The following is an 18,493-nucleotide window of genomic DNA, read 5'->3' as shown; positions in this document are numbered from 1 at the left end:
AAGTAAATACTTTCTTGCAGCATCTCAAATGATACAACCAGGCTTATGCTGTTTCTTTCTTTTTTTTCCTTCGTTACGCTCCGTATCCTTTAATTTGCCCTTGCAAGTGAATTTGCACTACTTTGAGAAAGCGAAACATCAACGTATTAAAAAAAAAAAAAAAAAAAGATACAAAAAGAAATAGCTCTTCTGTACAAGTGAGCCCCCCATGGCGGTAGACTAGTATTTTTTTAAAGCCTATTTGCAAATTTTCATCTTAATTTTATTTGCTTTTACAGACTTCTTTTTTGTTCATCCCTCTCCATGTGAAGTTCCTTTAGTTCACTGAATCTATCAGCTCTTCTCATTTCACGCCTGTTTACGAAAGAAATCTACCAGTAGTAGCAACACATGGATTACAGTACTTGTTTTACTTTCCAAAAAAAAAAAAAAAAAAGGTATTTTTATATAAAAAGAATAAAAAGAAAAGGAAATCTATGCGTGATATATGTAACCCATTAACTAATCCGAATGCATGAAGAATTACGCGAAGCAAGGGCCATATTATATTGACAACAACCAGAAACTCCATCAACTTCTTCGACTGTTCTTTATCCACTTCAAGAAGCATGAACAAGGAACGCTTTAATGCGAGTTAACTGATATAAATAGTCATTATTCTTTGGTGTTCATGCAAGACGGTTTTATAGTTTGTGCAAATAAGACTATGATAGCATTCACAGCAGTCATTATGTATTAAGTACGCTTCACACTATGCAATAAACAAAAGAGTAACAACTCACACTTTCAGATTTCTTCCCGCCTACAACTTTTTCTTTAATGATATACACAACAGCGAATATTAGGCATATTGAAAGGACTAAGATGTATATATCTATCTACATATGCGTTTTTCTAACTTTATTGCTTGGCCGTAACGATGCGAAATAATTTCTAAGCGTTTTATTAATGCCTTGTAAATGAATACAGCTTGAGTTCGTAGATGATGTTGGTGGAAGTATTCACAAAGAAGGTACAACTCTAACTTCGTGTGTTTGACTAAATTGATTAGTGTGGTGCGTCGTGGAAATTTTATCATCTTATGATGAAATAAACAGGATAACAACATAGGCCCATATGGGCTTGATCTCAGGTGAAAGGAAGAAACACTCGAATAGTGGGGCTAAAGTAGCCTGTAACAGTGTTAGCGTGGCAAATGGGTCATATGATGTGTAGGCAGCGCAACAGCTACCAGAACAATTATTTCTTGGGTCTAGTCCTCATTACCTTCAAACTCAAGGAGAATATTGCTACTCCGAGGAATTAGCTACCTCGTCATTCACTCATAAACGGAGCGGAATCCTGGAGCCAAATTACCAAAGACAGGCATGCTAACCATCTGGATACACAATTTGAGAACGAAACATACGTAGTTAATCATATTCAATAACTATATTTATATTATTGATAAATATATTTGTTTTATTTCTTTTTTAGTTTTCCATAATATCGCTGTAAGAGGTCCTATCTAATTTTTTTCGAGAATTACCCCATGACTTCCATCGTTAACTTAAATAGTAGTCACCTTGGAGTTGTATGCAATACAAGGATGGAAGGAGTCATAAAGTTTATGACCCTTGACCTGGAAGACACACAGGCAATCAGACCCGTGACTCATTAGACCCGGTGACCTGAAAAGACCCGGAGTGACCCAGCCTGACCCGACTGACCTAGTGTGACCCGGAGACGACGAAACATCGTCATGAAAGGGGGTTATGTATGTGTGTGTGTGACTGCTAATGTAATTTTAACAAACCCAACTCTCTCCTTTTCCTCTGTCTTCTCACTAAATCTATAATTTTCTTTCTGCCTTGGTGTTTGCGTCCGTATATGTCAAATCATTGCACTGAAATATAACTACAAGATTTATTGGAGTATAAAGTGTGAGAATTGCAGAGAAGATAAGTTACATTTTTTTTATAAATGATCGTCAAAGTTTAATCGAATGAATCTGTAAAATTTGTCGTTTAGAATATAACAGATGCCATTGAGTCGAAATAGTATTTTGATAAATCTTTTGTATAGTCTACTGTACGAAATCCACTTTATTGTTTTTCAGTCTGGGCTTTGATAAGAGAGGTATTATATTTCAGATATTAAAATCATGATATCTTGATTCTCCAGCAGTATATATCATTAATCGCAATGTATAAAAGAAGACCTGACTGACTGAATGACTCACTGATCAACTCCCAGAATAAATCGCTTAAGCTACATACTCGAAATTTAAAAAAAAAGTGCTTGTCGTTGTGCTACCGTTTATATTTTATGGTGATCAATGTGTAAACCGGAAATGATTAATTTCAACCACTTCCGGTCTGAATGCGGGTTAGCCTATGAGATTGAACCTAATCTTGGGACTCTGAATCGAATCTTTTTTTTTAAACAGATTTTCTACATCTCGTACCGTTTTTCTCTGCTACCTGTCGATAGATAGACGTTCTACATAGCCGTTCTACAGGACTATCAACACTTTTGCCAGTGGCGTATTTAGGGGGGTGGCTTCCGGGCTTAAGCCCTCCCCCCCGAAATCTTACTTAGTATAGTAAAGTAAATGAAATATCTTGCAGAATTTTCACATTTCCAGGCAAAGCCCCTCCCGAAACAAAATCGTAAATACGCCACTCACTTTTGCATAACATAGTTTGAAAGTTTAAAAAGAAATAATAACTGTGTATATGTTTCAATATTTTTTTGTATTAATAAAATTAGAAAGCTGTTAAAGCAATTTTGCACGGTAAACAATTAAGAAGATGGAAGGAAAAGCTTTTGTAGACATTTCAGTTTTGATAGAAAACTCGAACCGAATTTTAAACCTAAACATGTTTTCGATAGAAAATCGAGCCAGTTTTAAAAACCAAAATCAGTTCTTGAAAGTTTTCAGAAAGCAGTTTCGTTTTTTTCTTTTTTTTTTTTAAAAAAAAAAACAAAAACCTGTTTTTACGCTCACCACTATTAGCAACATGCATACAAACATGTTACTATTTTTAATGTTCTCATTTCTAAGTGTCACACAAATAATAAAATGCAAATAAGAGAAACTGGGACATGGAAAATACTGGATTAAAGATTTCTGGTCGAGAAATTTGGATTTTTGGAAGACCAAGGAGGAAGGGCGAATATAAAGAAGAATCTTAAGGAGAGAACATAACAAAAATCTTACTGAATTAGCTTAGCACAATCGAGAACAGAAGTTTTTCTTTCTTCTATGATAAATCTTCGAGTTTCGTCATAAAATTAGTTAAATGACCAATAATTCTGAATCTGAATAACTTTATACAGGAGGACACATAATTGTGATGGTCCATTGGTTTGAAATTTTCTGGACTTGTTTCTACTTACTTCCTTAACTCTTGTTTTATTTTATAAGCATACAACCAGTGGCGTATTTACGATTTTGTTTCGGAGGGGTTTTTCCTAACTTTATTCCTGGAAATGTGAAGATTCTGCAAGATATTTCATTTACTTTCAAATAGTAAATAAAATTTCGGGGGACTCAAGCCCGGAAGGCCCCCTTAAATACGCCACTGCATACAACATATATTAAAATCATGTTTTAGCAAAGCTTTAACAATCACTTTTATTGGAATCTTTTTGAACTTTCTATAATTATTTTCAAAACCATTTTTTTTACACTATATCTTTTATGAATGATTGCAGGAAGTTGCAAACAGGAGAACATGAATTTAATTGGCCGCCATTTTCCCTTTGCTGTTTACTTCACTTCATGTTTTTCATGTAGTACTCACGGTTCACGACAGAAACAAACAAAGCGCAATAATTATTGTGAAAGTTTATTCTAGGTATGGGGAAAGTTTTGCAGAAATAATCCGCAAATTGCTTAGCAATCAGAATTTACAACAGAGAACTTGTGATTTGATGCCATGTGATTTCTATGAGGCTTTTTGAAGCCTTCTGTCTACGTTAATAAATCAACCATCAGAGACGTTAACGTTGGGAGAAAGCTTCCTGTAGGCTTTATCTCAAAGTCTCCCTAAATTATGTTTGTTCTGCTGATTTATACATGTGACATATTTATTATTTTGCATTCGGATCTTGACAGAGCACCACGGTAATGCTAATATAATCGATTTATTTGTTTTAATCAGATGAGCAAAATTAATATCTGGCATAATACCCCTCAATTATCCAGATTTCTGCATACTCGGATTATTGCAGAATATATTAATCCAGATATTGCATTTTATGTTTTGCATTGTATATTTCACTTTTTTCAAAGTATGAAAACGCTATAAATTATTTGGAAGAACAAAAAAGAAATAATAAAGAATTACATTTAACCGTTTAACATATAATGTTTTTGCTGGACCAAATTTTCGGTCCAAATTATATATATTGTATATATTTTTGTTATATGTTGAATGCAGGGTTGGATTAACTCATCTGCGGCCCAGGGCTAGAAAAAAATACGTGGCTCCTGCTGACTTTACCTAATACATTTCTTTGAAAGTACAGTATGAAAGTTAAGGAGGAATATGTTTCATATTTTTCGTAATATCTTATTTTATGATGATGATTGTATCTTCATGGTTCTTTTTAGATAGCCAGTTGAAATTTCGATCAGAGTGGAGGCTCCTTTCTACCTGGAAGCCCGGAGCTATAGCCCCCTAAGACCCCCTTAATCCGGCCCTGGTTGAAAATACAAATGAATAATTGTAAACATTTTTAAAATACAAAATTTAGGCGCAGGATAGGCACTTAAAATAGCTAGCCTTATTTTAAAACCCCGAGTATTCGTTCAAATACAAAAACAAATATATTTTATTTTTTGGTATTTCTTTTTGAAGATTTAGTGGTGCAAATGGAACTAAAATTCATTTACAACCCATTCTACACTGTTGTATAAATTTATTCAAAATTAGGCTCATAAAAGTTTAGTTTCGCAATTTATCGGGTAAAATACTAATGTCCCGAACCTGTACGTTCTCTAACAAGCAATATGAAATTGTACATGAACACCCGAATTTTTCGTGAAGGGAGATCGTGGAAGTGATGAGGGCAATCTTCCAGATAGATTCACTTCTGTCTATTTTCTCATATTCGATAGACTTAAGACGCATTACTATTTTTACTTGCATTAGAATTAGTGTCACTCTCAGATCAGTTGAACTCTATCTGAAAATCACTGTCACTCTCCATCTTGATAACTTCTGCCCAGCGTAATAAATGCTTGAAATTTTAATTGAGTTGTTGCAAGAGTTAGTAAAGATACACTGTCTGCAGTGTCGTGTCGTGAAAAATCAGCGCCCGTGGCAAGAGAAAAATACGACGACGCCCTCGTACAAATGAATGAGGTCAACAACCCAGCCGCGAAGCGTAAGAAAATTTTCAAAAGTAAATCCTGTTTTTCCTTGATTTTGAGCACTTTTTATAATATTTTTTCTTCCATTTTATATATAAGCACATGCATTTTCCTAACATGAGTAACATTATAGGACCACGTATAAAATATTCCAAGTAATTTTTCCTTTCTCTTTTTTCTGCCCTTCTTTTCTTTTTTCCTCCCGAATTTTGCGTCCACCTTACTTCGGCGCCCGGGGCCATCGCCCCGCTCGCTCTCCCCCACAGCACGTCACTGACTGTCTGTAGAATTAGTATTATTTTGAAGAACGAAAAATTAGCTAAGTAGATTTCTTACACACTGTAGATGTGCTGCTATCAGTACTAGTATATACTTCCATTAGTGAGTAATTGTCTCCACTGGAAAATAGAGACAAAATAGAGACTAGCAGGCTTAATATTGGACTAAGGAAAAAGTTGGTCAGGTCTTATGTATTGAACTGGTTCCGAAACTTGCACATTACAGAAGTTAGATAAGAAATATTTAAAGAGCTCCGAAATGTGGTGTTGAAGAAAGATGGAGAGAAGATAAAATGGACAGAGAGAGTAAAGGAAGATGTTTTAAAACGGATAGGAGAAAAGTGTACGGTTTTAAGCAACATCCTTCATAGAAAGGCCAATTGGATTCAGCGCCGTGCCGTGAGGGGGGGGGGCGACAGCCCCGGGCGCCGAAGTAAGGGGGGCGAAAAATTCGGGAGAAAAAAGGAAAAATATAGGAAAATTGCTTGGAATATATGTATGGGGGCGCCGTCGTATACTCTCGCCCCGGGCGCTGATTTTCCACGGCACGGCCCTGATTGGATTAGACACATCTTGCAAAGAAATTGTCTTCTTCATACCACCATAGAAGGAAAGCGAGGAATAGGAAGAAGAAGAACACAACTGATCAACGATTTGAAAAAATAGAAGAAAATATTGGGAGCTGAAAGGGAAAGATGAAGGTCGAGAAACGTGGCAGAAACATTTCCATCTCCCAAAGCAACTAATTAGTACCAGGATCTGCCAAAAGGCAGAAAACTTAATAATAAAAGCTAATACTGATTTTTGAATGTTAGTATTTTCTAGCAGATACCTATGTTCTGAGCCTCATAAAACGCAACGTAATATTTCAAGTTTTAAATTATATTCAGAATCTTTTGTGCTGCACTAATATTCTCGGGACAATAATTTGTAGTTAAAACGAAATGCCCGAGCTTATTCATGATTTTATGGTAAGTGGTTTTGTACTTTTTCTGTATATCTAGTAATTACGAATCTGTAAAAAATTTCTCTTCGAAACACTTACCCTTACATGAATTAAATGAGGTTTCAAAAAGACCTCACGTTATCTCCTGTGCAACATTTTTCATGACTACGTATCACACAAGTACAGTATATAAAGGTTAAGTTTCAATATATTGTGTATAAACATTATTAGAAATTTCATTAAAACAGTGAAAGTTGTGAGTGAATCTGGTTAAGTATTATGTTCGGCAAATTTGTATTTTTCTACTAAAAGTAAAATATCATTATTTTTGAAAGAAGTGTATGTTTTTTATTAAAACAAGTTAAGTTTACAAAATGCACCTAGAACTTTCAGTAGAACGAAAAATAATACATCTTGATTTCCTTTGTGTTGATAACATGGCGCAAGTGCATCTTTTAACACCTCATTTTACCAAGCAATTTGACAAGAAAATGTCCAGTAAAGCTTGCTAAAAGGTTAATGTACTTTTACTCGTTAACGAGGTACTTTGCAAAACTGCAATGACAACTAAAGACACAATTTTATTTGCAAAAAAAAAAGGGATTTCCCGTTTGCATCTTTGAAAAAAGAACCACTACTTTGCATCTGTTTTGAAAGGTAATTTCTCTTTCCTTTTTTCATTGTTAGTTTCAGCTTTCGTCACTCGCTCTTGAAAACGCTGACTTGCATATCGTCTCGTGGACTAAACTGTTACTGTAGTGCAGTTTACGATGCACCAGATGACAAGTAAAATGAGAAGATGCAATTAGAGGTCTGTCTCATTGTCAGAAGCCTTCTTCTCCAAATCCAGACCGGTTTCATTCCGTACAGCAGTAGCGCGGTTTGTGGACTGTAAAAGCAGAGGTTGCAATATCAAAGGCAAATGCGCACCTGCAAGGACGTTCCCATCTCCCGATTGTTAATTCAATGAATAGAAAATATGTACAGGAAAAAGTAGACCTACTCTTCTCTAATAACTAACTAGCTCAGGGTCATATGGAACCTTAAGGTTCAATGCTGTGTTTACAAAAGCTCTCTATTGATTTCTATCCTTAGCCACCCAACAGGATCCAGTTTCTCTTTGTATTCCTATTTCTGCGAGATCCATCTAAATATTGTCCTCCAGGGGCGTCATTTCAGATTTCGCTTTGGGGGGGGGGGGGAAGAGCACCATCGACATAAGACTTTCACGTTTTGTGCTAGTATGTTAGTAGACACGTATATGTATTCGATTAAACTATATGTATTCCTCAAACTCTTGAGGGGGGGGGAATTGCCCCCTCCTACCCTCCCTAAATGACTCCCCTGTTATCCTCCCATCCTAACGGTCGTTTTCCGATTGGATTTCCAGTTAATACTTTGGAAGTGTTCCTACTTTTTTTTCATTCTGGGTACGTGCAGTGGTGTATTTAGGGGGGGCTTCCGGGCTTAAGCCCGAACCCGAAATTTTACTTACTATAGTAAAGTATATGAAATATATTGCAGAATTTTCACATTTTCAGGCAAAGACCCCCCGAAAGTTAACAAATCCCCCCCCCCCGAAACAAAATCGTAAATACGCCACTGACGTGACCTGCTCACCTGAGCCTCCTAGACTTTATGACCTAACAATGTTTAGTAAATGGTATACAGTTCTTCGATATGAAGTTTCCGCCATTGTCCATTCCTGTTCTTCTTGGGTCAGAATATTCGTCTCAAGATTTTATTCAAATACTTTCAGTCTGCGTTCTTCTCTAAGTAAGCGACCATATTTCACGATCATACCGCACAAGAGGCATGATTATCGGTTTAATATTTTAAGATTCACATTCTTTGGAAGAATTCGCGACGACAAAAGATTTTGAAATGAATAATAACACAAATTTCCTGCTTTTAGTCGGCATTTAATTTCTTCGTGAATATATGATTTTCCTCTGTTAATATTGATTCTAGATATTTGAAAGTACCCATTTTGTTGTAAGTATTATTTGATATTTTAATGCATTCATAATTTGCATTATTATGGCGAACTTCCATGTACTTAGTTTTCTTTGAATTTAATTCTAAACCCACGTCCCTGATGACCTTGCAACGGTTTAATAAGACTTTACATTTCTTTCTATTGTTCTCCTATCATCCCTTACAGATTTACATCAGTATATGCCATAACCTGGTTAAAACCATTCAGCTCTAGGTCCTGGTAGTATTTTTTTTTTTTAATTTTATTTTTCTTATAGTGTACTCCAGGCCTGTATCCACGGGGGGGGGGGCAAGAGGGGGCCGACCCCCCCTAAATTTTGACTGGCCCCCATAAATTTTCACGGTAGGCTTACAAATGAACTATAATATGGTGATGAAGTATAATATGATTGGGTCGGGTCCCCCCTAACTTCTACCGGGCCCCCCCTAAATTTTGGGTCTGGCTACGGGCCTGGTGTACTCCAGAACAAAGTTGAATAATAATGGCAACAACCAGGCCATTCTTGACATGAAAGCTCGTGGGCAGAAACTTTTTGCTCGAAGTTCTCTATTTTCACATTTATTTATTCTCTTAGGTTCGCTATTATTTAAAAATAAGTTACTATTCACTTTCACACACAATGAATAATCGAATCGATCATTGTTAAAAGGGGATATGTGCAGTGTTACGTATTTCAAATGGAACAAATCTCCTTTTAACAATCGCCTATTCAATTTCTGCTCAATGTAAATTTGTAAGTTATTTCTGAGCTAGGCGAGGGAGGGTGAGGTTACATTGAGTTGCACCACCCGATAGTTACATAATGTCATGTGGTATTATCATGGCGGCGTGTCGGCTGTGAAGACAAGGGTGTTTTTCACGACCCGCTTGGGAGAGTAATGCTCCCGGAAGTACGTTTGTTCGCGTGCTACTCTAGTCAGCTGTTTTACTTGCTATCCTAGCCAGTTGTTTTAAGTTGGTCACAAAATTTATATCATGGAGTAAGGGGAAACAAAATGAGAACTATATCATGGAGTACAAGCGGAACAAAACGATCCCTGCGGGGCTTCTAACCCCTTCCTACTACTACTACTACTATTTATCCGCACAAAAGTAAGTAAATCACTTTTTTTAGTATTATTTTCATATTATTTTAAAAAGTGTTATAAAAATGTAAAAAAAAAAAATTTTTTAATTTTCCTCGGGCCGGGTTTGAACTCACGCCAAAAGAGGATTTTGTTATTGGCATATAGCGCTAGCTTACGTGGCCATGAAGACCGACAGTCGCAATTGTTTGATTTCTGCTATTTGAATGCAATGTAGCAAGAAACGGATAACGCCAACCAATCAGAACTGTGTTTTTCGTTCCTACTTCCGGGAGCATTACTCTCCTGAGCTAGTCCTTGTTTTTCTATGAATTGTGATAAAGGTAGAATAAAAAGAGCTCTGCAGGGCTCCTAACCCCCTTCGCTCGCTGACGCTCTCTCAGCTGTTTCATAACGTAAGTAAATCACTTTTTTAATCAATAAAGTTGTGTGCAAACTGGATTAATACCACGTGACATTACGTCACGATCGGTTGATGCAACTTCAATGTAAATTTAACTTCACTCGGTGAGGGAGAGGGAACTTGCGACCTTAATGCCACATGTGGTCTCTAGAGTCATAGAGTACGTCCTTCTGGGCCTGTTGTGTATAATGCTATATTATATAAGGAATATGAAATATATGATAAATTAAGATTACTTTTAGAACTCATCACAAATAAGTACTTTGAGGACCAGTTGAAGCTCAAAATGTCCAAAGTCTGTCTCGACAAAGCAATCACATAAAAGTCATTAAGTAAGCAAAAAGCAAAAGTGTAGCTGATAACTGTAAATTGAGTACAAAAATTAGGTCTATTCAAAACTATCATATGCAGGCTTCTTGGGAGATGTGGTCTTTAAAACAAAAAAGGTTCTTGAAGTAAGATTTGAAGCTTTCCTGGCGGCGTATATGATAATAATACGAATAATAATACGAATGACCGAAGAGAACTCAAGATATTTCTTACAAACCAGTATGCTTTGTACAAAGTAAAAGTATAACAAAGAAATCAGTTTGTCAATTAGTCAAGGATATATTGAACAATTAGTATACAAGGGTGCAAGATGTCCGTATGCCCCATGGGGGGGGGGCAGAAGGACAAAAATAGTGGGGCAAACGGACAGTTACAGTTACAGTTTATGAACCACTAACACTGTTACAATGAATGCATACAAAGTATGCATCACGACCATTTGGATCGCATTTCACATGGAACCAGAAAAAACAACATGTACAGCGGGGGACACTTCTAAATGGTACACCTTAGCCGTAAATCTCCATATGGCTGTACCATTTAGAAGTGTCCCCCGCTGTACACATTACCCAGTCTCCTCCCTCGAAATATCGTTTCCACGAGTTAAACTTCTAGCTGTAGCATAGGACAATGATTGCGCTACAAGCGCACTAAGTGTTTTGTGACGTTGTATGAAACCATGCTCCCAATCTTTACCAGACATTTTTGCATCATTATTGAATATGTGCTTGTATGTGTTCTCAACAGCAAAGTTGTACGCCAACTTTCGTAATTCACGTAGAGTTAGCCCAAATCCCATTTCGTCCAAGGCAAGTAGATAGATGCTTTTCTAATTCATTTTCTACTGTGCTGAGAATGTTGTATGATTTCCAAACCTTCTGATTATGTGCGATGACATAACGCTCAGCGTAGTGTATTACGAGGGACATTGAAAGTTGTCCCTGCAGTTGACAGAGGCATCTTGTCTTCACGTACGGCTCTAACAGCAGCGGCTATGGGCTCATTTTCCTATTTGCATCTGTGTGTTGTACGAGATCGATAACGTACCATCTTTGGAAGAAATGGTAGTACTAGTAAGAAAGCTCTTAAGTAATATATATACACAGAAATATTGTTTTTCTAACCATTTGGGTCAATGTCCCTTTTCCCTGCTAATTGCGTGTCCGTCTGCCCCGCACATACATTGGTTTCAAATATTTCTGACCTTACTCAATAGATAGCACGCAACATTCATTTACTCTAGTGGTGCGTGTGACTATCCATCTATTGTCTGCTGCTCTTCCCGCGAATGTTTAGCAACTTTCCTTCCTTGTCAAATATTTAATTTCTGAAGTCGAGTTTTTAGAAATCACGTTTCGGGACACTTGCCTCCGTGTAATTGTTGCCAATTTCTTCACAATAGTGCTGTACACATACGATATTCAGTGAATCCTACTCCTGCGATGTGAAGCACGAACTATAACCAAACACCACACACGACTCAACTAACTGTTGCCAGGTTAGCATATTTCCTATTACTATATTTCTTAATTCCTGTCCGTCTGCCCCCACCGTCCATCTGCCCCGTCCTTACACTACCATATGTGTAAACGAATTTTGCAATATCTCTGCAATCTGCTATTCACAATATATATAGCTAGAGCAATTATTTGGCTGATTTTGTTAATGAAGTCAATCCGTTAATGGTTTAACGAATAACGACGACTTTAACGTTGAATATATCTTGCAAAGAAATATTCCGCGTGATCCTCTCTATTCTCTTTACTAGAGTATATATGATGTTTATTTCCTGACCTCTAAATCTAAAATTTTTAAGGTCTTACTTCTCAGGTTATTAAATACAACTATTTAGTAAATTTTACAAGGGAGATTAGAAACTAAGTTTACAAGGCGGATATTTATGTAATTTCGTCTGTTATAGAGGAGGGAGGAGTGTGCGGTAATTTTAAAACATGGAGTTGGCAACTGTGCAGAATTTCTTCTACCCGCCACCTACGGCGCTAGTTGTGGATAAATACAAATGGCGACTCGTTTGGAAAACTAGTCTCACGAAGAAGCTTTCTCAGTTATTCGATTTCTGTGGGCAAACCATGTAACTGCGACTTAGAGGCTTACGGAGAGACCGTAATATTTCGTCAGCATGTCGCAGAATGGTGTCAAAAGTTTGTGGCTGGTAAAGAAAACGTCACTGACGAGGACCGCAGTGGCCGACCGCGCTATTGAAGCAGTTTCATTGGAACATTATCAACCACCCTCCCTACATCCCGGACCTCGCTCCAAGAGGCTTTCACCTATTTTCACACTTGAAGAAGCACCTCGGAGGCCGTCACTTTACTTAAGATGAGGAGATGAAATACTTCGTGACAACGTGGCTGAATACGCAAGGACAAGAGTTTTACGAGCAGGGAATGTTCAAACTTATCGCACGATCAATAAGCGCCTCAAGCGATAAGGAGACTATGTCGAAAAATAACCTAATGTATGTACTATCTGTTGGCTGTATTGGTTGTATGAAATAATGCATATACGTTTCTCTGCAGGTTTTGTAATCTTACTTTCTGATCACTCCTCGCAGAAAATCCACTATCTTAGTCTTCAGCTTTAGCTTTATCCTCTAACACCAATTTAAAATTTATGGACTTTTTTTAAGTGGAAATTGCTGACTATTGCACACAATGCACTTTAGGTATGGAGCAGAAGTATTTCGACATACGTTGATGACTTCCTCGTGTGTATTCCTGTGATGATGACTTGCTATCTTGCACGTGTCGCTGGCACCCTCGTTTAAAAGTTCTATTCACACATCAAGTCATCGTAAAAGCATTAATTTGCGGAGGGAGAAAAAAGAAAGCAGAAATGGAATAGGCCTATAATGCAATTGTATTATTTTCTTCATGAAGATACTCATTCGTCTTAGTCCAAACTTGTTTCATTTTTTTTTTTTTTTCAAATATTATGAAAGCTAATGCTAGTAATTATAATATTAGAATGCGTTTACAGGTTTCAAGAAAGAGTTCTGTTAAAGACAATAAAGAGGATCATGTAAAACGTACATTTATGAATGATGAGACATGGATTCCCAACGTTAAAGTCACTATTATCCGTTAGTATGTTAACGGATTGACTAAATTAAGGAACTCGGCCGAAATAATCACTCTAGCTATTTATTGCTCGTGTGAGTAACGGACGAAACTAAATAACCGAGCACCGTTACTCGTTAATGTTAACGGATTGATTCCATTAACGAACTCGGCGAAATTATCGGTCTAGTTATCTATTGCTGGTGTGAGTAACTGATGAACATAAATAAATTGTCACCATTACTCGTTAATATGTTAACGAATTGATTTCATTAACGAACTCGGCCGTGATAACAGCTCTAGCTATCTATTGCTGGTGTGAATAACGGACGAACACAAATAACCGAGCACCATTACTTGTTAATATGTTAACGGGTTGACTCGATTAATGAATTCGGCCAAGATAATCGCTCTAGCTATCTACTGCTCGTGTGAGTAACGGATAAACAGCAAATAACCGAGCACCATTACCCGTTAGTATTTTAACGGATTGACTCCATTAATAAACTCGGTCATGATAATTGCTTAAGCCATCTTTTGTAAAAACAGAATCTCGAAACTCACATTCATTCGAGAGTTATTGCGTGAAGTAAAGGACGAATGGACATAAGTACCAACATTACAATTCCCATTGCGTGATTCTGATAAATTGAAAGGAAGTGTGAATTCATCTTGCGAAGAAATTGTCTTCTTCATACCGCCATAGAAGGGAAGATAGAAGGAAAGCGAGAAACAGGAAGAAGAAGAACACAAATGATCGATGATTTGAAAAACAGAAGAAGATATTGAGAGTTAAAAGAGGAAGCTGAAAATCGAGAAACATGGAAGAAACGTTTCCAGGCCTAAACTGAAAATTAAGAGGAAGAAAAGAAAAAGTAACGTCATTAGTCCCAGGGCCTGGCAAAGTCAGAATACTTAATAATAATAATAATAATAATAATAATAATAATAATAATAATAATAATAATAATAATAATAATAATAATAATAATAATAATAATGAGTGTGAATTGTGAAAAATAGGACGCTCAAGAATGTACCATTATATCTTTCTTTCTTTCATATATTCCATAACTTGTGCATGCAAAAACGTTGATTGGAATAATACACAACAGTTATTGGCTAAATAATGTAATTCGTTGGTTGTATGAACTGATGATTAATATGAGTACCTTTCAGCACTATATGAGAACGTGGACCTACAAGTTGAAAGTGAAATCCTAATCAATTACCATATTGTGCTGAAATTTCAATGTTCTCCCGCTGGGAATCGAACTTTGAACCCTGTGCATCTAATGCGCATGCTTTAGCCACTTTTTAGTCGCATGTGAGAATTTATCTCCAAAAGTTTTTTTTTTTTGTCGTTATTTCCTAACACCCTGTTTATAAAGTAATCCACAACTATTATTCATAGCCTTATTCGTCGTATTGTAACATTCGAAAGTCACGGATGTAGGTCGTAAATCATACGTATTACACTGCACAGTTAATTTAGATGCCAGCAGCTATTATCTAATTCATTAGTGCATAGATTGTACTTGTTTAAAAGAGACCACACTCACACAAGAGAAGTAAAGAAGTATGAATTGTTCCGTACCTTTCACATGGGCTCCACGTCATCAAAGAAGGACAACCAGATGCGATGAGGCTTGCAATGACTTGGTGCATAGGAACATTCCATACACATATGCGGTGATCTGACCCACAACTCGCTAGAAGATCTGTATTCCGAGGATGCCAAGCGATGCAGTTGACCATTTTCTTGTGCTGCGATAGAATGCAACTAAGCTGCCACTCACCATATGTTGGATCCAGCTGTGATGCATGAAAAGAAAAGAAAACAAAAACAAAATGAATTGTAAATGTGATTTCCTTTCATAAACGAATGCATATAAGTATTGTCATTTTAATTTTGCTTTCGACATTCAAAACACTTATGTTCTCTATTTTTCTAACTACATTTAATGTAGGACAAATTTACGCCACCTGCTATATTTGATATTGTATCTGATGTTGTTAATGTTAAATATACAGTGCTTAACGATTGTATTAATCACTGCTGAATTAAGAAATAATTCAAATTCTAATTGACAGTACTTGTTGTATCGGTACATTCATACTCAAAACTATAGCAGTTCATCAACTTTCGACTCAATCCCTTTTACTTTGGGAAAGGGACAACGAGCTGGTGAAGGAACTAATTTAAAAAAAAAAAAAAAAAAAGAAAGAAAGAAAGAAAGAAAGAAACTGTAGTTTCTGCTCTGAATGAATGAATGAATGGTTATGGTTTGATGTGAACGTCTCCGCGAGGCTATTTGTCTCCGTCACGAATTTCTGCTCTCAATCAATGGTTTATTTATTAATTATACCGGTATAGATTCTATGCCTTTTGTTTTAAGTTGTGATAATGAACAGAATCGAACAAACAAATGAACAAACGAAAAATCTTTTATTGTAAAAGTATCACGAGTCAATTTCTTGTTTATACAGGATGTTTCAAAACAATATCGACAACGTTTGGGAGGTGATTCCTGACACCAAGACAAGACAAAAAGTATAGACCAACCTGGGAGCACAAATGCTTCCTTTCGGAGCTATAGGCTGCCGAAAACATGAAAAAATGAACTTTAGAGCTCCATAGCTCCAAAAACTATGGAACCTACCGTAGTCGGATCAAGACTTCACTTAGGAACTAGTATGTGCCCTAATCAAATATCCTAGTTTCAGAATCCTGCGGTACTTCTACAACAATTTTTATTGGGTAGTTGCTGAGTACTTCAGATTATATGCCCGTAGCCAAACTGCCTCTATAAAAATTGTTACAGAAGTATCACAGGATTTTAAAAAATTTATTTTTGGATAGGGCACATATTAGTTCCTAAGTGAAGTCTTGGCCCGACTACGATAGATTCCACAGTTTTGGAGTTATGGACCTTTAAAGTTCATTTTTTCACGTCTTCGGCAGCCTGTAACTTAAAAAGGAAGCATTTGTGCTTCCAGGTTGGTCTATACTTTTTGTCTTATGTTGGTGTCAGGAATCACCTCCCAAACGTTGTCGGTGTTGTTTTGAAACACCCTATATATATTACGTCCCACAATTACGACCTTTAGGCTACAGGGGACGGATGATTACAGAAGTGAATAATCATGAAAGATTTGGCGGAATAAGAATGTAGAAGGAAAAAGAGCACCTCGAGAAAACGATCAACATGATGTTGTCTACTACGAAACTCATACGGGCAGGGATCAAACTAAGTTTTCGAACCAGAAATGAACGCTCTATAATAAGGTACCGTATAGATAGAAGCGCTTTTCTGGAACCGATTTAGTGTTTCAATAATAGGCAACATCTGTTTTAATTGGTAAAGAAAAACAATTAAAATGCACCAGAAATATAGAAAGCATCGTGAGTAGTTTACTATATATATATATATATATATATATATATACAGGGTGGTAGGTAACTCCACCGACAAAATTTGGGAGGTGATTCCTTATATGAAATGAAAGAAAAAAGTTCCTATAAACGTAGGTCGAAAAAGTCTCATTTCAGAGTCATGAACTGCCGAAAATTCGAAAATTCACGTTTCGAAACGCCCTGCCTTAGAAACTATAGGACCTATAACAAGCGGTTTAAGGAATTACACAGAAACTAGTATGCGAACTCTCTAAATATCCATGTTTTACCATCCTCCGTTATCGGCGAAATGAACGCGTTATTAGTACTTAGAGGAGTATCCCTATACCTCAATTTCCTTTTAACAGTTCGTTTCCCCGATAACGGAGGATAGTAAAACATGGATATTTAGATAGTTCGCATACTAGTTCCTTTGTAATTCCCTAAACCGCTTGGGATCGGTCCTGTAGTTTCTAAGGCAGAGCGTTTCGAAACGTGAATTTTCGAATTTTCGACGGTTCATAACTCTGAAAGGAGACGTTTTTCGTCCCATGTTTATTAGAACTTTTTTCCTTCATTTCATATAAAGAATCACAAACCAAAATTTGTCGGTGGAGTTACCTACCACCCTGTATATATATATATATATATATATATATATATATATATATATATATATATATATATATATATATATATATATATATATATATATATATATCAAACTTTCTTTTATCCCTGCTTCGCATTTTTTTGCTTATAAATACTTTGCAGTATCCAGTGGCGTAGCTAGCCCGAGGTCGGGAGCCCTAGGACTCCCCAGTTTTTTGCGTGCCAAAATAATTCAAGGTATTATTTATATACAGTATTTTCAGAAGTTTATTGTAAGCGTTGTCTTTTATTCTTTATTGGGCATTTCCAGGATAATATCTAATAGTGGTGAGTTTGTTCAACATTTATTTTCTCCGACAATTTCTAACTTGAATGTTAATAACATTTTTTTTTTTTTTTTGCCATATAAAGCGCAATGTCTTGTAACTAATCTGTTTATCTACCATATATATATAAAACTGCCTACAATTTATTAATTGCTAATTCTTGCTTCATGTTGAACTGTAACTAGTAAAAGAATTACTAATTTTTTTATTCCTAGTTCCTGTTAACGAAGTGTGTAAATGGATTTCAAAATAAATTAATTTTAGTAAATTCATTTAGGTTCTAGCTGCCCCCAGTTTTCACCTTGTAGATCCGCCACTGACGGTATCTCAGAAGGAGCTTTTAGGTATGAATAAACTAAAGGTCAAACAATTGGTTAAACTATTTCGGCAGTGTGTTAAGGGTCTTCACTACACTGAAATTAAACTACCGCTAATTTTAGAGTTTTTCTGTAATATCTTCAAAACAAATAAAAATATTCGAAAAGCAGAAACGTAGTGAACTAGACAATACGATTGGGCATGTGATACCGTTATCACAACTTATCTATCTGCTTTCAATTTGCAACTGTAGCTAGATTTAGCATTTTTTGCGGGTTCTGTAAATAGCGGCATACCAAAAACAGATAGGTGAATTGTGGTAAAGGTATCTCATGCAAAATCGTATTGTCTAGCTCA

The 18,493-nt window shown here is 36.3% G+C and overlaps 2 protein-coding genes across 10 annotated transcripts in view; one reads left to right on the top strand and one right to left on the bottom strand.

Annotated features, from left to right (window-relative positions):
* LOC145670338 (uncharacterized) overlaps positions 1-18,493 on the top strand; it is a 493,290-nt gene that overhangs the window by 277,847 nt on the left and 196,950 nt on the right. The window lies entirely within an intron of this gene.
* The window catches only part of LOC145670337 (WD repeat-containing protein 17-like), a 246,114-nt gene that overhangs the window by 186,833 nt on the left and 40,788 nt on the right, over positions 1-18,493 (bottom strand). The window contains exon 2 of the mRNA XM_081738874.1: positions 15,081-15,298. Within this exon, the coding sequence (XP_081595000.1) occupies positions 15,081-15,298 (218 nt within the window). The remainder of the gene's footprint in view (positions 1-15,080; positions 15,299-18,493) is intronic.

Source organism: Thermobia domestica, chromosome 14, assembly GCF_964235325.1.
Source record: "Thermobia domestica chromosome 14, izTheDome1.hap1.1, whole genome shotgun sequence".
In the NCBI taxonomy this organism is placed as follows: domain Eukaryota; kingdom Metazoa; phylum Arthropoda; class Insecta; order Zygentoma; family Lepismatidae; genus Thermobia; species Thermobia domestica.
This window is presented reverse-complemented; position numbering and strand designations above follow the sequence as displayed.